The sequence below is a fragment of the Idiotropiscis lumnitzeri genome, chromosome 14 (genome assembly GCF_059441095.1).
Source record: "Idiotropiscis lumnitzeri isolate Australia: NSW breed Sydney's pygmy pipehorse chromosome 14, RoL_Ilum_1.0, whole genome shotgun sequence".
Classification (NCBI taxonomy): domain Eukaryota; kingdom Metazoa; phylum Chordata; class Actinopteri; order Syngnathiformes; family Syngnathidae; genus Idiotropiscis; species Idiotropiscis lumnitzeri.
Window position 1 is genome coordinate 5,949,088 of NC_142404.1, and position 21,306 is coordinate 5,970,393.

Below are 21,306 nucleotides of genomic sequence, written 5' to 3' on the forward strand. Positions count from 1 at the left end.
TAAATTTCTGTATCTGCATCTTTATGCAGAACTTGACCAACATTTAATAGATTATTCAATGGCCTACGTACTACCCCACTTTGCTGAACTCGGTTTAGTATTTTTTGTGTAAAACTACTATACCCTCCTTTTGACTATTTCAATATGTCATCAAGATCATTTAAATTAAAGGGGAAAAAAATCCCAGTTAGCCACAAGAGACGACCCTCGACTTATGCACCAATATCTCCTACCCCTTACAAAGACAACCAAGAACAACTGAACACAACTGTCCCTCAAAAGAATCATATTCAGCAGACTACAATGCTGCAAGTAGTGAAATTTGCAACTGATCATGCAGGAGAGAGAACGTTTGGAGTATATGAAAAACTTGTTCGGGACTGGCGAGAAGCGGGGGCTACTCTTCCTCCGATGAAGAAATAAAAAAAAAATAATAATAAAAATTTTCCAGTGACTACTTGAATGTGCCGCGAGAGTCACCAGTGAAGTTATGGTACCGTGCTCAGGTCGTTGTCAAGGCAATGAATATAAAGTACTTTGCGGGAGGACTTTCTTGGTGCTTCTGCTTCATGCAACGCATCTGTTAGAGCACGGACAGCGGTGTCTCAAAAACATGAACATAAACACCTTTTCTGTTCATGTTTATTTTTTTGTACAGCTAAATAACCTTCAATGTGTTAGTATATCTTCCACCTATCCAGCCTGTTCTTTGTTCTTTTTTTAATGATAGAACTTGAAGATGAAAAGTATACAAAAGTTGGCAATCAATGTAAACCTTGTGGACATACCAGAGAGACGCGACCCACAAGAAGGGATTCAGTCTCGTTGTACAAAGCCTTGACGGTGCTGGCCACCTCTATCACTGTGTTCCTGGACAGACTCTGGAATGTACATAAAATCCATTCATTTTCAAGTTGATTTTCAAGTTCAGTTCCAGGAGTAGATTTGTATGTTCAATGCAAAACTACGTGTTTAGTTTACAACAGAAATTACAGAAAGCAAAATCTTGGGTTAACTAAAAAAAAAAAAAAAAAAAAAAGTTGCATTGTTTAATATTAATTTAAAAACATGTAGAATAAACATTTCTAAATTAACATGAAATAATATAAAATTTTAAAAAGTATGCCCAATCAAAAACTCCAAGCTATACCAAATGATTAGTAGAATAACGGAAAATTGTTGCAAAATTTTACAATACATTGAACTAAACTGTACGATTAAATTCTATAAATAATGAATGAATCCATTTTTAAAATAGGATTAAAAAGGATTAAACTCATTTTGATGAATATATGATTAATCTTGTAAATTAATTTTCATCAACGCCTTTTTTTACCTCGGGGAACTTGGGATGTGTTTTGTTGATGGCATGCGATGCTGCATTTACGGCGTGTGCCAACTCCTGCTCCAAAAGGCCGTTGGTCTTTGCGGCCTCACATATCCTGTAATAAAACAAGGAACATAAATTAAATTTTTTAAAAAAGTTTCCTTTGGATATATACTGCATTGTATCGTATGTGTATCGCTACCGTGTGATGAGCTCTTCTGCGGCGCGGGCGCACAGCTGCACGGTGGCGGCCTCTTCCTCTGAGGCTAAGTCGACAGACTGCTGCGGGTAGAGGTGAGGACGCAGAGGGGGCTTGTCATACTTCAACTTGTCCTCCCATGACTTGAGTGTGTTCTCGAAAGCCTGCATGGGTGAGAGAGGATGCCGTTAGAAGACAAACCTCTGCTTTGACAGCCATGCGACTCTCCTCTGAGGTTCCTCACCCGGTCTCTGGTGAGCATCTGCGCTCTGTTTTTGTGCTGGATTTTTATGACTCCTGGCGGCTGGATCCACGCCTCCCCGTCAACCTGGATGGGCACGCCCTCATCGCCCAGGATGGTGATCTTCACCGTTCGGCACTGATTTGCAAAGCAACAGACATTCACTTTTGAGCTACATATGCTACAACAGTAATTCACAATCAGTGAAAAGAATCAGATTTCTCATTTTATTAATTACATCTGCATCCTTGTTCATCTATCAATGCATGCAAAATTTATAGAAAGGCAGAGTAATTTAATGGTTTTCCACTAGATGGCACACGGTACATGCTGTAATTAACCATGTACCAACCTGTTGCCATTCATACTATGAAATAAAACATGGCAAGCACAAATTGAATGAGTGCAATACATTTGTAGGTAAAGTGAGATGAGATCATCATTATTTCATTATGTGCAAAGTTTGCAACATTTTTGATTGGCAGCATAAATCTTAGTCGAATAAAGAGAGAAAAATAGCGTCACACTAACCTGCCATTTTTCTCATCTTTATGATAACTATTTATTAAATCTCTGGAAGAGTGAGTTTTAATCTGTCGTAAGTGATCTCACCTGTGCAATGCGGTGGTGTTGAAGCTTGATGACCCTGGAAACAGCCATCTGCATGCTCCCAAACACAGCCACCACCTCCAGGATTTTATCATCAAACGAGGGTGCACAAAAAATCTGCATGGTATGAGAGATTTACCAACATGGACAGTGGGTCAAAAAATTGTACTTGGAAATAATAAATGATGCAAATCCGCTCCAAAGCCCAATGTAACAATTGGGTACAGCTCAACTTTGTCCAAAGAGGTTGTCAATCAAAACAAAACGTACTGAGCATTTTAAATATACAGACTGTATACAAGTATGTAAATGTATTAAATGTCTTTTTTGCGTGTTCATGTACTGGTAAGCCATGACCACTAGATGGTGCCCTAATACATTGAGAGGGGTTGCATTTGATTTTCTCTGCACCTTAAACATGAGACAAAACGTTTTAAAACTTGATATTATGATTATATTATTTTTAATACATTTTAATTCTGAAAATGATGGGTTTTAGCCGGTACTCCAGCTTCCTCCCACATTTTAAAAGCATGCACGTTAGATAAACTGAATCGTCTCAGTTGTCCCGAGGTGTTAATGTCAGTAGTTCTTTGTATCTACGTCTAGGTGCCTTGTGATAGAGTCAAGGATGTACCCTGCTTCTTGCCCAAAAGTAAGCTTGATGCTCAGATCAATGAATATAATAACTCAAACTTTATTGATTTTTGTTTGGATAGCAGACTGCCCGGGGAGAGAGATAAATATTACGTATAATACTATTTTCTAAATAAAATTGGTTGCCTAACATTCTGACAGTTGTGCTGTTAATATTTCCTCACCACTTCTCTTTTTTCCACAACAGCGGTTACATAACACCAAATGTTATAGAATGTATGTGTGGGTGGGTCCAAGGTTGACATTTACAGGGGCTCACTTAAGGGTATGTGTGAATTTGTGTGTGTGTGTAAACAGACACTCTAAAATGCTATGAGCCTTAAAAAGACAAGCATGGCTATACCGTAACTCCCTTCAAGGCTATCAGGGTCACATTAAAGCAGACTCTGGAGTCCTGCCAGGTTCTGACAACTTTCCTGACAAATTTTCCTCCTGTTTTTATTATCCGTTCCTGACTCAGTGGAACATTCATTTGGAGTAGACTCACGTCATCCTCTTTGGTGCCGCCCCAGAAGTTGGTCCCGCCGGCATAGCTAGGAATGTTCAACACAGCGATACCCTGAAGACTGGGCAGGGGGATGTACTGGCCGTCACACTGGGAGAAATTAACAAATTAATTAATTTCAGGCAAAGGTTTTAAAGATTTCAAGAACAATACTAAATGTTCCTCTGTGTCTCACCTCCAGTTGGACCTTCTGCTCCAGGTTCTTGTAGGTCCTCTGGAGGAGCTCCTTGGTTCCCAAGACGCCGTACCACATCATGTTCTTGGTGCGACTCCTGTGAAATAAACATTACAACTATTTTAAAAAGTGTTCTCTGAAGACAAGACATGTTTTTTTTTGGTGTTTTTTTTTAACTCAGGCCGTAAAAGGCGTTAGTTTTGGACTTTTTGTCACAGTTTGGTGGCAGCTCAAGTCAACCATGCAATTTACCACCTTAAGCGGTAGCATCAGTGTTGTACCAGAGGCTTGTTGCCACTTTCATACTTCTCGTTTAAAACTGTCGCCGTTCTGTACGCAATATTGAATAGCTAAAGTCTATCCATTGACACATCCCATTTCTAAACCACTTGACTTCCTTTTGGTCATGGTTGAGCAAGTCTCTTTCACAGATGACTTTAGAGTCTAGAGTTAAATAATAAACTAACCATTTTCATTTTCTTCTGAACGTGATGGTGCAATTCCCAATCACTTTCATGCTGGAGGTTCACAAATGAGTTAGATATAAATAGTTTGAAAATCTATATAATTTGGTCACACCTGCATTTTTCTGGATGTTCCTCTCGTTTGTTGTTGAACTCCAGGGAGATCTTAGCATCAAGTCCGATGCCAAAGTAGTTGTTCATCACACATTTCTCCATGTAGCCCTCTCTGATGGAGTAGGAGGAGGACAGTGAGCTCGTACACTTACTTACATACGTGCACAAACACTGGATGCGATTGAGGTCTTACAGTGAGTCCAAATCGGGGTCAATAAAAGGGGTGGCACCGAAAGGGTCGATGTTAGCCAGCAGCATCTTGCTAATGATGGAACTTCCAGCTATGGAGGCTGCCAGGCCAGCCCTCAGTCCTACGCACACAACCATGTAAACACATCCATTATGTACATGCAGGTCACTGACGGCCAATTAGCTAATGAACTAAATTCAAGTTTTCCAGTGCTAGCATGCTTGCTTTTCTGTGTTCATATTTATATGTGTGTTAGAGCTGGTGTTACTTAGCAAGGTTGTGTGGATGCAAACATTTGCCTGTGTGCTACTAATGTGGCTTTTTGTCCATTTACTTAAGTACAGAAGTTGAATCTGAATAGAACATTTTACCAGTCATTTTTTTTTTTTGCACAAGTATATTTACTTCTACTTAAGGATAGTGTGTGAGAACTTTTGCCACCTCCGTGTCTGTATGTGTGTTAGACTGTTAGTGCTTGTGCCACTGTGTATTTCAGTTTATATATTAGTGTGTTTTTGTGCATAACGTCGTACATTGTAAGTCGCAGGAGTCAAACTCAAGGCCCGGGGGCCAAATCCGACCTGCTACATTTTATGTGGCCCGCTTAAGCAAATCATTTGCGTCAACTTCCATGCGCCTGGCTAAAATGTGTGCCAAAATTTGAAATAGTCATGAAATGTAATGAATCAGAACTTCTTATCTTGCAAGTTACCCCTTTTACAGTCACTTGAAAAATAATTGAAAAAACTCCTGGACTTCTAATTTTAAAACTAGTACCAAATTTATCAGTTTATTGTGTATTACGTAATAATACAATGAAACAATTTATTTAGTTTCACCGTCTAAGGCAGTGCTCAATTATTTACATGCCCCCAGCAAGAAGAAAACAATTCGTCCCCCCCCCCAACCGCTCTCCGCCGCAACCATAAATAAAAGCATTTTCGTTGCAAAACAAACCTAGAGTTAATTAGAGCCAACTACTGGAGTGGATGTGCAATTACACTTTATTGTAGAACGGCGGAAAAAAGGCATGTTCCACAGGTTCACACACGCCCCCCTCAGCATTGCACCGCGCCCCCCCAGGAGGGCCTGCTCCACTATTTGAGAAGCCCTGGTCTAAGGGAAGCCATAACTTGTGTCCCGTGATAAAAATTTGTTTTACCTGCTGTAGGTGAGTTTGAATACCAATACTAATACTGCACCACAGATACGATGTATGTTCACATGTGCATATTAGAGAGAATGTACATGTTTTATCATACATATTCTCGAGCCTCCCCGTGACTAGATGTTATAGGGTGCCTGTGAACATTGCATGTGTAAGTGTGAATGTGTGCATACCAGGACAGATAATGCGTGTGTTGAGCACGGGCAGGTTCTCCTTGCTGGTGGTGAAAGGTGTAATGCTGAAGGAACTGTAGGACTGTGTACTGCGACTCACCCTCCTCTCTGTGGGAGAACACACACTCTTGACCGCTATGTGCGCACACCCACATGCACACACACACACACGCACACACACACAGAAGGAAAAGTGTAATGTTAACTATAAAATTAAACAGTGACAGCACACATCTCGATCCAGGCAACTCAGTACACTGTTATCATGATACTTGCCCATACGGTAAATAAATCTTATTATGTTGCTGACAGTTTGACCCTGGAAGAGATTAGTTTTATTTACATGTACTGTATTCCTTTGGGGAAGAAGAAAGGAGACGAAGGTATGTCTGATACCACTCACTTTCTCGTGTTCTAATGGCTGCAAAATGAGTGGAAGGAAGGAAGGAAGTAAGCAGCTGCATGATAAACAGGAAGAACTTTTGCCCCAAAGACCATAACACATCCTGCAGGCCGCACAACGGCGTGAATGTGCGTGCACATATTTATATTTATAACTTCTATATGTGATTTCTGCACAGTAATAGATGAATGTGAAGTTAGATGTTTAATGTTGACTTTAGAGTTTCTTCCATCATGATGTATGACAAGAACTGGGAGTGCAACATAAATAATGTTGCACATGAATGTTAACATGGTGTTAAAAACAGCTTGAGTTAAAGCTTAAAACTTTATGTGTACAGTATATACGACAGGAAACGTAAACTGCGTCAGCTTTCAAGATAGGAACTCGCTACATTCACAAGGGGGAAGTGTTAAATGCTGTTATTTCCGACTGAACCTTGCACAATGTTTTATGTTGTTATTGTGCTGAACATCTTGCATAAATCTTAAAGAAAAAAAACAACAACAAAGAAAGAGTTGTTTTTCGTGATGAGAAACAAAAACAAAAAAACAAACAAAAAAAAAAGCAACGCACGTGCGAGGGCTTCCAGCTCCTTGGTGTCCTCATCCTTTTCGCTATCCCGATTCTCCTCCTCACTGTCCTTGCGGAACTCCAGCGGGGACGTTGGCTCAGACTCGTCCATGTTGGCGTTCTGCTCGTCCACCACTGAACATATGAACACATGTTTTTCTCAGGGCCGACACAGATTATTAGCAGTTGCGGATGCCAATAACCGATATTTGGAGACAATTTTTTCTTTTAAAAGGAAAATAGCGCCAAAAGAAAAAAATAAAATAAAAATGTAACTTTGTTAAAAACTTTATTTTTTAAATTAATATTAGAGTAATTTTTGACAATATACATCAGTTATGAAATTCTAACAAAATTCAGGGAACTCCCAGGAACATCAGCACATCTTGAAAAGTTAAATGAAAAATGAAACAATAGCTCCTTGCAATATTAGTGTATATAAATAAAGTTCTTCAAAATTTCAAAATTACACATGTTAAAATTTCACTTATCTTAGTTTTGATTTCAAACAAAAACAAAATGTGCAGAGTATTCCTAGGGTCAGAAGAATATCTTAACATTAACTGAAAATTGATAAAATATTTAAAAAAAAACACTCAACTGTAGTCACATGAACTTAACAGAGTTTTAAATTGCATCCTGAAAGAATAGTAGTTTCACTTTATTTCAGCTACATTTTAGTGTAAGTGAACTTTATACTTCTATGACAAAGATACTCAAGTTACCTCTCTCAGCCTGCTCTATGATCTGCCGCAAGGCTTTCTTTAGACTGTTGGCCCTCAACATCAGGTGCTCCCGACTTTTGAAGAACGCCTGTGGGTAAGCGCCACAGCTGTTCCCTTTCTCCGTCTCCTCCTCTTCCAACTTCTCCTTCAGCGCCGTCAGGCTCTCCTCACTGGCGGCCTCCTCTTCTGGTTTCTCCTCTTCACTCTCCACCACCTCCTCGTCCTCCCGCTCCTCCTCCACGATAGGAGCAGTGGCGTGGGGCAGTGGAGGCAGGGCCTGGCACTCAGTGTTGAGTGTTTGGAGGAGGGAGTCCAGTTTCTCGTTCAGGATGGCACACTGCGAGGAAGTGACATGAAAGAAAATTGAATGCACTTGATGCAGGTGTGCCCAATATCATGACTGTGGAGGCTTTTTTTCCTTGACGCACCTTGAGAGACATGGAGTCACACTCCTCGGCATTCTCTGTGCTTTTTTCATAGGCTTTCCCTACTTTGGTGACAAAATCCTTCACTGTTTCACACAAGATCCTGAAAAACAATCGTTTGTGTCAAAAATACTAAAAATTAAGATACGGTGATGGACTTCTGAAAACTGAATAAATAGCAACAGACAACAGATGACAATATTATTCTTATTGTACCTAATCTGTATTTCTATTATAGTCCACGAATGGTGAACCAATAAAATGTGGGGCAGGGCATTAGTGAGGCATAAACTGGAGTGTCCATTTTGAGTTGAGGTTGCCAGATATAATTAGTTGCCTTAACGTTACTTAAAAAGGCCATCCAAAAAAATGTGAAAGTATACACCAAATGGACAGTTGTTTTAGTTTGCACAGCAGTACATTACAAATACATATTAATAAACAGCTTTTAGTGCCAATGAGCATCCAGTTGCATCACGCTCATCAAGACTTAATGGCCGACCGGCGCCGACCCGGGCATCTCAGTGAGTCACTTACTTGGCGGAGGAGATGACCACAGAGTGCTGCTCCGAGTTGAGGATCTTGGTGAGATGAGCCGCCACTGAATCTTCGTAAGCTGAAATGTGAAACTGGAGTACACGTATATAATCATTTAGCATGTCTTCCATTTGTGTATAAAATGTAATAATGCAAAATGTCTGTTGGTGTCCAAACCGTACACTACCTGGCAGCCATCTGCACCCTCGGGCGTGGCGGGGCAGCTGAGCTTGGGAGGGATCTTAATCTCGTAGGTCATGATGCTCCAGCGGTCCAGCATCTTGGTGCTGGCTCGCTCCAGCTTCTCCAGGGTCTGGGGTAACTGCGTGTCGTCGTCGCATGAGGGGCCCCAGCCCAGCACGCGTGCCAGGTCGTTGCCTGTGCCCAACGGCAACACTCCCAGCTGGCACTGGACAACATTGCAAGAACGCTGAATTGGAGTCTCACAATACAATTTTGTGCAGCTGCTTTGTGTGCTTTTTTTTAAATAATAGCCGCTGTAGAAATCAGAGAGTACGGTAAGAAAAGCCCAACCCTAAACTTGCCTATGGATGCCACGAGTTGGCGCCAAATCACTTTTTTTTTAATATTAGACAAGGCAATGGCCTGACTATATGAAGCTTCTTCCTCACTTTAACACAGTTTTTTGGCAGCAAGATGCCACAAGGTGGTGCCAAAGCAATTATTTTATATTACACATGGATTTGGCTTGAGCACAAAAATAGCAATAGGCCCAATAGCAGAGGATAGGCCCATCCCACGAAAAAAAAAAAAAATCAGCAAGTAAGTGAATTTCTAAATGCTGACCTGCCAATATTCTGGGATGATTGAACGCCATAGCTAATGGCACGGCAAGACGAGGTAGCTTTATTTATCGAGCACATTTCAAACATATATAACTAAATGTGTTTCACATAATTAAAATTACAAAATAAGTATTTACAAACAAAATAAAGACATTTAAATAGATTTACATTGAAAGTACAATGGAAAAGCTAAATCTTAAAATGAGGCACATTTCTGTAAGTAGATAGATTGTTATACTATTTTGGAAAGAGACTATTTTTCTTCATGGAGAGTTAAAGCACTTGTTTGTTTTTGTGTATTAGTTCTTCATAATGAAGTATATTTTCTTTATTTTATGATCATTTCTTATTTTAAGAAATAGTAAAAAGAAATTGCATCCGCGGGAGCAGAACCGTGATTATGCGTGGTCCACTGTAATGTTTTCAATATATAGTTTAAGTAATTTGAATAGTGATAAATATTTTATATTATATTATTGTTAATTAATGGGAAAATCTGAGGCGCATGATATGCTAGGGGTCTATGTCTACTCTTCAGTTTTAAGTGGAGAACAATTCAATAAATACCTGCTTGTGTAGGTTGAGCTTGTCGATCTCGGACAGCACCCATCCCACGCTGCCGTCACCGCCACACACTAGGATTCGGAAGTTGTCGAACTTCTGAAACAGGCGGAGACTGAAAAGTATACAGTATGTGCATATTATTAGACGTGTAATTCTTTATTCATTGGTTGGTGTTTACTCTATATGCATATACTGTAAACTTCTATGTGTCTCTACCAGTGAGTCCCAACTTTGATAGAGCCAATGCAAATATTTCAAGTTCAGAAAATTTCACGGCACCAAACAAAAATGTCGCAAAAATGGCAATTAAGTACATAAGAAAAAAGTAGAAAATGATGTATTTGTCGATCAGTAAAGTCACTGGATAGATGAACAAAGATAGATTATTTGTTATAGTAAACAACTTTTCCGATCACTAAAGAGAAATATGATAATTTTCCGCAGTACAATTTAAGAGCTCGCTGGTAGACGATCACCGGACTAGTCCAGTGTAATATATACTAGCGGTGGGCAATTGCGGTCTTCAATCTGATTCAAATGATCAGCTCATCAGCAAGCTCTGCATGAGCTGGATAAACATCCTGGTAAGTTGAATGTGTTGAGCAGGGAAACATATCAAACATCCAAGATACCAGCCATTGGGGACCGCAGTTGGCCACCTATATAAATTATAGACACTCAAGAGACATGTCATTAGATACACCTGCACAAATGAATGAGATCTAACAACGGAGCTGTCAGTTTTGAAAGACAACAATTATGATTGGATTCCATCATATTGCGCAGATGTACCCAATAAGGGCGTCCTTCATTATCTCATGCTCACCCAAGGTGCGGGCCGCCATTGACCAGGTCGAAGACTTGTGCTGGGTTGAGTAGCTGCTTAAAGCGCCGCAAGAACTTGACTCCTTGATTGTCCCCACTTTTGGAGTTGACGAAGACCAAGAGGGGACTGGCGCAGGATGGGGGACAGGTGGCCTTCCAAAAGCCTAATGGAGAATATGTAGAAGAGATTTAAATAAATAAATAAATGTAATAAAAATAAAATATAATTTTTATATTCTACTTCTACTATTTTATAAGATCCTTGAATCGTATCATACCCCTTAGTATAGTGAATGGGATGGCAAGATGAAGAACCCTCAATGGTACAGTTCCAGTTTTTGGTTCATGGTTTGGTACATTTTCATGTTTGTGTATTAAGAGGACAACCTTTTTTCTCTCCAAATTATCTATTGTGCTTTTCAGAAAAAAAAAAGCATTTTTTTGTAGTATACTCAATAAATTTGAAGTTAATTATTTAAACTTTTTTGAATGGCAAACTGTCTCTTCTTCTTTGACCAATTGTACGCACATGACAATACGCTAGTGTAAAATACATATAACGTGCAACAGGGACACACGTATACAAACACACCTGCACACGTACACAAACATGTCAATGCAAAATCAAACCTTCCATAAGTGTGTATTGTTCCGTGCAAAGCATACCTAACCATCCCATTCCTAATATCCAGACTACTGAAATAAGCATTCCACTAACGGTGCTTTGGCATCACTTCACTCTCTTTCTCTTCAAGATAGATGGATGGAGGTGGGGCTGAGAGGAGAGGGAGTGAGGGAGGGAAGGGGTAGTCACGATGCTCTAGCACGTGCTGCTGTCTCCACCGCCAGCCAATTACGAGCAATCCCCCTCCCACCCTCGCATCGGGGCACACGGGGGCCCTGGCACGCAAGAATGTGAAGCGAGAGAGAGAAGGGATTCAAAGTGACTCACCCACTTTTAGCTTTCCACTTATCCTACTTCCGTTCAATAGGATTCCCCATCATCCTTATCTCTGTTGCCATCGACCAATTAGATGATGTTAGGCCTTTTAGACACTGACTGTTGTGTGCGTGTGGGAGTGAATTTGTGTGTGTGTCTTTGTGTTGGAGAGTAGTTCAGTCCAACACTCTTATCAGGCGGTGATTCCCATTGACAAGGTCATTGTAAAATGTAAGGTTAGAGCAGTGCTTCTCAAATAGTGGGGTGGGCCCTCCTGGGGTGTTGCGATGTTGAGGGGGTCGCGTGTGAAAAGTGTCATTGCACATGCACTCCAGTAGTTGGCAGTTGTGCTCTCATTGCCCATTGTAAGCACCAAGTATTAACTCAACGGAGTAGGTTTACTTAGCAACGAAAATGCTATTATTTATAGGGGCGGTGGAGACTGAGTGGTGTGGACGCGAATTGTTTTCTTCTTGCAAGGGGGGGCGTAACAGAAAATAACTGAGAAGCACTGGGCTAGAGGTTTAGAGCAACCAAAAACGCTCACATACTGTATTGTTGTGTATTATTCAGAGATGGGGACTCGAGTCAGACTCACTCAGACCTGCTATTTTTGGGACTTGCAACTTGCTAGTCAAAAACTTGGGAACAACTTGACTTGGGACTTGGCTTCTAAGTGACTTAACTTGACTCACACTTGAACTAAATAACTTGACAAATCATCTTGTTTATAGTTTGAAATATGCAGAAAGAAAAAAAACAAGCTCTGGTAAGGGTGTGGTAAAGCTGTGCAATGTGTGTGTGTTGCCTACCATCTGAGTCAATGCTGTTGAGGGCTGTCGGGGGGATGATGGAGACTTTGCACTGACCTAGAGGACACTTGCGAGGGTACAGGTCCATGCAGGCTGTGTGTACCTGGAAACACGTACACGCACACGCACACACACACACACATACAGACGCACTGAGCACCAAACGGCAGTTCAAACAACAAAAGAATCCTTGGAAGCGCTCCTCATTTCACCACAAGTAAGCCAAGTTTGGGTAAATTGAGGCAAGCTTTCCTATCATTAGGGCTGAGGTCACTGATGTGGTTAAAAAGCTCCAAGGTGACATAGGAATTAGATCAGATCAGCCCGGAGTTCTTAATGGTTCCTAATGTGGGAGCTGTCCTGGTTGACATGCCTCTGCAACATTGCATGGAAATCGGGGACATTGCCTCTGGATTGGCAGACAAGGGTGGCGGTCCTGTTTTTTTAACAAGGAGGAATGAAGGGATCTCACTCCTCAGCCTCTCCGGTATGGTCTGTTCTGGGTTCCTCGAAAGAAGGGTCCATCAGAAAGTCAAATTGCAGATTTGGGATGAGCATTGATGTTGAATTACTCCGTAAGGAATGGTTTGAATAAGCTATAAAGCCCAGAAAATGTCAAATGGTAAATACTCTAATAGCGTTTATTACTGTAAAAAATAAACAAAAAAACCCACACACAACATGCAAGAAAAGTAACTACAGAGTCGCTTCTCATTTATAGGAGCCAGATGAGGTGGTTTAAGCCTCTGGTGTCTCCTCGTCGCTTCCCTGATGATTGTTCCGGGCACATCCCACCAGGAGGAGGCCACCGGGGACCACCCACGACACGGTGGAGTGACTATGTCTGCCCCTGCGACCCAAACCCGGGATAAGTGCAAGAAAATGGATGTATGGCTGGATGGATGAGAATATGTATGCGTACAGGAGGGAAAATGTAAGCTGGCGTTTCATTTATTCATGACTTTTTTTCCCCATGTTTTTTTTCCATGTGACAGATGTCTTACCATGGCTTTACACCAGAGGCAGCGCCAGTCCTGCAGCCTCAACACACTGCCACATGTCTTGTCACACACGGCACACTTGGCACTGACGGGCAGGTTGCCCTCCAGCCATTGGTGAGGCATCGCAATCTGTTGGTCACACACACACACAAATGTTTTTCTTACCACTGCTGATCATTATCGAGTGGTCAACATCTTTAAATAAATGTAATATATTTGTTTTTTGAAGACACACACACACACACACACTTACCCCGTCCTCATCCTCAATGATGTCCTTGCCGATGGAGGCCAGTGTGGTCCATTTGCAGTTGTTAGTGGCTCTAACTGCACAACGTTTGTGGGCCTTGAATTTACACACTGAAATGCCCCCCGCAGCAAACAAAAGATTACTTACATTTGTTATGCTTTGATAACATGTCAGGCATATCAAGTCAATGTGAATTGGGAGTGAATATATGCATCTGCGACTCAGATCCATCAGAAATAGACATTTTCATTATAGTTTACATTGAGAAGTATTGGATTTTTCCTACTATTGATCCTTTAATACATTTTACTTAAGACATTTAGCTCACCCCCCAGTCAAGGAGAAATGGAAATCATAGAAGCCAGCACACAGAAACCAACACATGGTGTAATTAGAGGCCATGTCAGAGAGGTAAGGTACACACACAAAATTGAATGCCATCCAACAGAAGAACTGTATCAAAAGATAATAATTTTTACTGTGGTTGTAGTATGAGCAGTGTACAACTGCACTCCATCACATTTCAAGTCATTTTCCATCTCGCAAGCCACATACAAATCTTGTGTGCAGTTTGAAAACTGAAAATTCCCCCTAGAAGGGGAAGTCAACTGTTTATTAAACACAGCAGCATACATTATTCACCCACTAACTGACTTACAGACAGCTGGAGGTTGAGCAAGCCATTTTTTGAGCTAATTCAGTGGACACGCCCACTCTGTCCTACATCTGGAATGTCAGCTCCATTTTCCATAATTTTGGAGCCTTATTTTGTATATTTGGCGTTTTTCATGTTAAATCATTTATTTATTCATTCAAATTCAGCGGGCATTGCTAACAGTACACTTCTCTTGTTATGTAAAGGTGACAAGACATTTTTTGTATCAAAGGGTAGAAAGCCCTTGGGAGAGATGCAGTTAAGCAAGAAATACATTAAAGCAATTGTTTTATGCATGACGAGATTGCTCAACACAATTAAGTTTAAAGTGCTCACCGCAGGCTGCACTGAGCATGAAACATTAATATCATGTTTCATAAATATTTTCCATGCAGTTAGGCAGTATGAAAAGAGCACTGACTCTCCCTCCATTACCCACCCAACACCCTCACCCACATACACATATTTGCAGATATAGTCATTAAGTAAACTCAAATAAAAGTCGTGCCAAAAAGTAATATCCGGGAGTGATCAATGTTTCAGTCTCGTCAGCTGCTAAAACATTGTTAGGACGCATTAGTAGAGCATTAGGACAATGCACAGAATATGATAGCCCAAGCATCCTTTCTGTGTGGCACTGAAATGGAGACTTCATTCAGTGCGAGTGTGCGTGTGTGTTGTGTGTGAGCGCGTGAGTGCATGTCAGTGCGTGTATACACAAGTTTGTGGCTAATCACGTTTGTGGCTAAGGAGCACAGCCGGCCGAAGAAATCGAAGGGAAATCCGAGTCGATGATTGCTGCGGGAGACTTGTGTGCTTTATGTGCTCCTATCACTTTCTCTTTCAAATTCTCTTTCTCACACACTCATAAAAACAACACCGCTCATCATGTCATACAAAATGATTACAACCCATTTTGTACCTTTCTTTTGTCAAAATAAAAATTTTAAGTACAGTAAAAGGCGCCTAGATAAAATAGTGTCGCATGACAATGACCTATATATATAACAAGATGACATTTGACCTAAGTTAGAGCAGGCATTTTGGCTCAGATATCGGTTAAAATCAACAGGTGTCTTGTTTTAATCTTGAAAAAAAGTAATCCCTGATAATTGCTTGTTTTATAAATCATTTAAAATTGCGTTTTTGAAGTAGACCAGTGCTTCAAAAGGGCGGAGCAATTTTGCTGGATTCCATTTTGTTTCATTATTGCTTTAATATCGAGGACTTTTTAATTATTCCTAAGAGAATTGTTTGGAGATTGGCAATTGGAAGAATGCTGATAAAGAATATCGACTGATTTGAAATCAAGTATGCAGTCCTTTATTGTCGTTTAAAGAATTAGTTAAATTCAATTTGAATTCAGCGCACAGTCTACATGGCGGAAGGATTCGCTGGCATCCATTCATGAGATTGGCTAACGCAAAGTACATTTAAAAGGAAATGCAGGAAGATCTTCACTTGCTGATAATGAAAAGTTGGCCTCTTGAGACGGTCTTCTACTGTGACTGTGACTAAATTCAAGTCTCCTTTCTGTCAGCAAATTTTCAGGTGCGCGCTGGGGACATGTAATAAAAAAACGGTCTGCCTGAACACGCAGCGAGGCGCAATTCAGTTTGCCATGAAAATAAAAAAGACAAAATAGGGCTCACTTAGTTAACATGACGTCGTTAGTTAAATGGACACTATGCCAATTGTACAGAAATACAATTGGTCTCCAGACATGCACCCACTCTCAGGGAAGCATCAGCTAAAAGAGAGGGCAAAAGAATGTGCGCATGGTGCTCATTATGTTCTTCTTCCTATCTCTGACACTTTATACCAGTGAGAAATATGGCGTCACTAACGTGATCGTCTGCTGGTCTGCTCATATTAACGCGGAGAGAGGTGTGGAAAAACACAAGTCGGTGGCCAACAGGCAGACAAGTGTTTATTGCAAGTCACATTATTTATAACTTCCAGATAAAAGTTTGACGGACATGCTGTGATCTATTTGCCCCTTTCGAAACAGTCAAAAGTGACATCACTCGGGCTAGTTAGTGTCTAGAATCACACGGTGGGGAGGGGGGGTGTCTAGACATAGCCTAGGTAACAACCAAGTGAAGGTGCAAAAAGTGCAGCGCAGGGATGACAGAACGTAATCACTGCATTTTGAATGGAGAATTTCAGAGTTGGGATTAGGACCGAGCCTTGCCGCGAGCCCTGTTGCCAAATCTGCGAGTAATCGATGCCCCCTAAAAAGCTAGTTAATTGTGTATAGAGGTTACAAGATAGTGGCAAAACACTCCTAAAAATCTTCCTCTCCCTCCAACATAGTTCTTTGGTACCAAGATATCACTAAATGGCACCAAAGTAATACTATTGGACCTTTGACCGTAGCACAAAAACAGTGAATAGTACAGTAGGGCTGTGCACAAATTGGTGGCACAAACTGAATTAAAATTTTGGGAATTTGAAGCGGAACCAAACAAAGCATATTGTGGCTTGTATGATCAGACAAGAATGTTTGAATGTCAAGTTAGCAACATTCAAAATTTGTGGCCATTTATTGTGAAATGTTTGTAACTGGAATGTAAATTAATCTTTTTGCTTAGAATGAATGGACAAACTCCTTCCAATGTAATAAAGTGTCCAGTTTTAGGGTAATCATCTCATTTTACCTATTTGCCATCATTGGTTTTCTTCGGTGGTGGTGTCACAGACAATGTAAAAAAATAACAACAAAATTAATAAAAGAAAAGAAAAACGGGGAGCTTTGAGAGCCTGCACATTTAAAAAAGGGGGGTTTGAGCTGTTGTGGGTGTGGACACAACCGACTAGATTTGCCACCCACAGAAGCAGATTTTACCATTCCCTTCAAATGCGGTTACAGTCCTTGACAGTGGAAGAAGAAACAGAAAGTACGTTAAATGCGCAGGTGATAAATTGGCGAGTAAGATCTGATCACAGATTTGTAAATCTGCCTTGAAAATTAACTTTCAGTCAAGTACAGTCGTCTTGCTCCCAGCTTCATGCAATTAATACCACACAATTTGCTATACTGAATTTGAAATCTAATTAATTTTGATTCTTAAAAAAAAAAATCCATCTTTGTTTCCCTTGTGCAAGCCTGTAATCCCGCATCTGAAGGCCTTGGGAAGTTTAGACCTTAGCAAAACATAGAAGCTGAAATCTGATTGGACAAAAAAGAAAATAGCAATGATAACCCACAAACGACTTCAAGCTGCGCTGCCAAGACACACAATATTGAATGAAGACAAAAGAAGACTGCTGGAAATAAATCCATCCAATATTTTACAAATGTATACAAAGACTAAAATATAGGTGAGTTTTTTTTTTGATAATGTAAAGACCTGCAGAGAAGGTCTTGAAGGCCTGATGGAACACCACTCGGTTCTAGCAAGAGTAATGTTTAGACATTTGGCCGTCAAAATGTCGAGGCACATAACAAAGGACTCAACTTCGGTGCACAAGAAGGCCCAGCATGGAGCAGAGAGATTAATCAAATTCTCAATTAGGCGCAACAAGGCTCATGTCTGTAAGAAAATCAGGATACACCCGAAATTCCGCATGCACCATCTATGAAAATAGAGCCCTAACTGTACAGAGCAAAATATAACACCTCTCAACACGATAACATGGAGTTGTATACTACCACAAACTACAACCACATTAATGAACATATTAAGTGACTACTAACACTGGGCATTTTTATCTTTGCAAGTTAATTTTGCATGTGTACCATTTTTCTATTGTTATCACGTGACCACATCCATTGTGTATTATTTTTTGGCACGTCCTTGACAGTAAATGTGTGTTTTGGCATATGTTTACATACCTTCGCAGGAGAGGCCGTGAGACGTGACCCCAGACAAGCTATCTTTGCAGACGTTGCAAAAGGTGGGCCGTGCGTGCGAGCAGGCGTACCAGTTGTGCATCCCTGAGAAATGTTCCACATTAAACTGAGCCGTCTGGCAAAGGAGAGGTTAGAATAGGTTGGCAGCACCGAGATAGCAGGTACAAACAAACAATAAGGAGATCACAGTGCACATTTATTGTCCTCGCAATATACATAATACAGGATGGGCATCTATCATCATTTAAGTAGTCGTTATGAATTTCATCAATAATATGCAATTTGATGTCTTGAAGTAACTCAGGCATGATGAATTTCACTACAGGGTGGAAATCAGCCGAGACACTGTTGATTCAATCTCAACTAATTTGCTGTGTATAATAAAACAACAGGACATCAGCTGTGTGAAGCTGAGCTGAATGCACGTGGCGCATAACTCATTACGTTGCTCAATATGACACCAGTACGAAAACAGAAGTTTAGAAAATACAATAATTGATTAATTGACTGTTCGTTTTCTACATGCTGTAGGCAATCATAAAAGTATAGTCAAATCCTTAATGTTGAATCATAATTAAATAAAAAAAAAAAGAGAACTGCAACTGGCAAAACTTTGGCTTTTCAAAAAATGTGATGAGTTAAAATGATTTATATTTTGCGAAACTAACTCCTGTAACTTGACTCAAATATAAACAGAAATCTTTTATCAAATTCAAATAGTGTAATTACATTAAATTGACACCTGAGAGCAAATGTCCCACCACCCTAGGTAATGTTTGAAAAATGCTCCAACTTGATCCCTAAAATGTTGCATTGGCTAAAAGTGTTTAAAAAAATTAAGAAGAACATTTTTTAAGGAAATTTGCCATTTTGGACCTAATATATTCATCTAAATCAACTACAAACAAAAACACTCTCCATCCAGTCTTCACTTAATTAAGAGTTCATTTCAAAGGCCAGGTATCAATAAAATCCAGTAATCTTGACAGCTAGTAAAGTAGTGTGTCATGAAATCAGTTGTCCGCTAAATAATAACAAATGAACAGCTGCAGACGGCCATAATGTAGCCCACCGGGCATTCAACAATAGTGTGACATTGTTTTACCATCAGCTTTATTGGGTATTCATTAAACACTGAGGAAGTTTAGATGCAATGGCAAGCAAAATTTGAATGAGCCTAATTAAACCTGACCTGTTTTTCTTTCACGCAAAAAAAAAAAAATACTATTAATTAATATAAAATGAATAAAAAAAGAGTCTAATTGCTAATTAACAATTTAACAAAATAGGCACCTGTTCAGCAAGAGCATCCTCTACTGGGTGTCAGCTTGTAAAAAAACGGAAACTTGAAACTTGCTTTGATGCACACGGGCGCAATTAACCGCGGCTGAAATCTTGTTGAGCGTGTGCACTGCTGTCGCGTGCGTCTGCATGTGTGTACCCCCCGTGCCAGCTCTGGGGGTGCAGCTGCATTGCAGTGCAGCAAGCAGAGTAGGCAGGATGGAGGGGGTGCCTAGATTTCCCTCTAAAATCATAGGCGCTTTTGCATGTGATACTGCGCCCCGACATTGTCGACAATTTATTATTCAAAATAGAAAAACAGCCTTGCCAACAGCGTCCCACATTGGGGATTAAAAGTTATTGTGATTTGTACAACATGTCATATTATAGTCAACACGCACGTTAAAATGTGCGAGCTTTTGTGTCATGCTGCTGCTCTGGGACTTTCCCTAAAAGGTCCACGTCTCCGTTAGAGTTTTCCCGACTTTAAAAGCTCTATGGATAGCATAAATACATTCTCCATGGATGTGTGCCCTTACCTCGTAATGCTCTCTGGACTGGACGGACTTGAGCGAGCTGATCCAGTCCTCCATCTCTTTCCGGTTCTCGGCACAGAGAATGAGCCTACGGAAAGGAGTGATCACCTGGAAGAGAGGAGGAGGAGGAGGAGATGAGGTGGATGCTTCCCTCTGCGCCGGTGCGACTGAGAGGAGAGCGCGTTGGTCTCTGTCTTTAAGGCGGGGAATAAGATGAGACGCGCACTCCTCCCTCTATCCAACCCGCCTCTCCATCTCCCTTCGCTCGCTCTCGCTCTCTCTCTCCCTCATTAACGCCTGTTCTTTCATCCTCTAACACCTTCTTGAGCTTGCTCCAGCACTAGTCCCTCACTCGCCCTCTCTCCTTGCTCTTAGCGCTTTACACCGCTCTCGGCTAGATATGTGCTGACAGGCGAAGAAATGCAGTCAAGGCTAAGAGCTTCCACCCACCCTCTTGTGTGTCTGTGTGTGTGTTTAAAGTCTCCCCGACAGATACCCCACAGAACCTCTCAGCTCTACATCACTTATTAACGTGCTTTCTCATCCCGTCACACTCTGAATCTTCTCACTGTGACTTAGAGATATCGCTCTGTCTCAATAAAAGAGAAAAAAAACACATTGCCACAAACAAACACATAAAAGACAGCTAAAATAAACTAAATCCCTGGTGAAGGACCACTAATAAACACAAAACATCCCCATCGTCATGATTACAAATTAATTGATGCAGATTACCACAGGAAACCTCTCATACTTCCAATTAGCTGCAGTTACTCTTTTCATTGTTACAAAAACATTGTAGAACATTTTCAAATCTTTTTCAAGTTATACTCAATCAAAACATATTTAATGTTCAAGCTGATGAGTGTTACTGTTTAACCAGAAACACCACAAACAAAATTGTACTTCTCAGGGCCCTAGCACATCTGAGATGGACTGACAAAAAGTGAAAAAGTGTGCTGTGGTCTGACGAGTCCACATTTCAAATTGTTTTTTGCAAATCATGGACATTGTGTCCTCCAGCCCAAAGAGGAAAAGGACCATCCAGATTGTTATCAACGTAAAATTCAAAAGCCGGCATCTGTGATGGCATAGGGGTTTGTTTGCGTCGAGGGTATGAGTAACTTGCACATCTATGAAGTTATTTTTTTTATTTATGATGAAAGGTACATATTAAATATTACAGCTGCGTGGATTCATTGTAAAAGAGTGTGAGTGCTGGGCTGGCCTGTTACCTGTCTCCCAGTGAAAATGTGTGGCGCAATATGAAATGCAAAATAGGACAACAAAGAAAC

The 21,306-nt window shown here is 40.6% G+C and overlaps 1 protein-coding gene across 3 annotated transcripts in view; it reads right to left on the reverse strand.

The window, feature by feature from the left end:
* dgkh (diacylglycerol kinase, eta) overlaps window positions 1-21,306 on the reverse strand; it is a 53,528-nt gene that overhangs the window by 7,753 nt on the left and 24,469 nt on the right. For all 3 annotated transcript variants that reach the window (XM_088314883.1, XM_088314882.1, XM_088314881.1), the window contains 22 exons: window positions 20,015-20,119; window positions 18,177-18,309; window positions 13,687-13,793; window positions 13,437-13,562; window positions 12,433-12,535; window positions 10,682-10,844; window positions 9,859-9,967; window positions 8,673-8,894; window positions 8,486-8,577; window positions 7,952-8,051; window positions 7,524-7,860; window positions 6,802-6,933; window positions 5,823-5,957; window positions 4,485-4,602; window positions 4,293-4,403; window positions 3,714-3,810; window positions 3,521-3,628; window positions 2,380-2,493; window positions 1,771-1,905; window positions 1,530-1,690; window positions 1,337-1,442; window positions 789-881 (listed from right to left, as the gene is read on the reverse strand). In XM_088314883.1, the coding sequence (XP_088171009.1) occupies window positions 789-881; window positions 1,337-1,442; window positions 1,530-1,690; window positions 1,771-1,905; window positions 2,380-2,493; window positions 3,521-3,628; window positions 3,714-3,810; window positions 4,293-4,403; window positions 4,485-4,602; window positions 5,823-5,957; window positions 6,802-6,933; window positions 7,524-7,860; window positions 7,952-8,051; window positions 8,486-8,577; window positions 8,673-8,894; window positions 9,859-9,967; window positions 10,682-10,844; window positions 12,433-12,535; window positions 13,437-13,562; window positions 13,687-13,793; window positions 18,177-18,309; window positions 20,015-20,119 (2,907 nt within the window). The remainder of the gene's footprint in view (window positions 1-788; window positions 882-1,336; window positions 1,443-1,529; window positions 1,691-1,770; window positions 1,906-2,379; window positions 2,494-3,520; window positions 3,629-3,713; window positions 3,811-4,292; window positions 4,404-4,484; window positions 4,603-5,822; window positions 5,958-6,801; window positions 6,934-7,523; window positions 7,861-7,951; window positions 8,052-8,485; window positions 8,578-8,672; window positions 8,895-9,858; window positions 9,968-10,681; window positions 10,845-12,432; window positions 12,536-13,436; window positions 13,563-13,686; window positions 13,794-18,176; window positions 18,310-20,014; window positions 20,120-21,306) is intronic.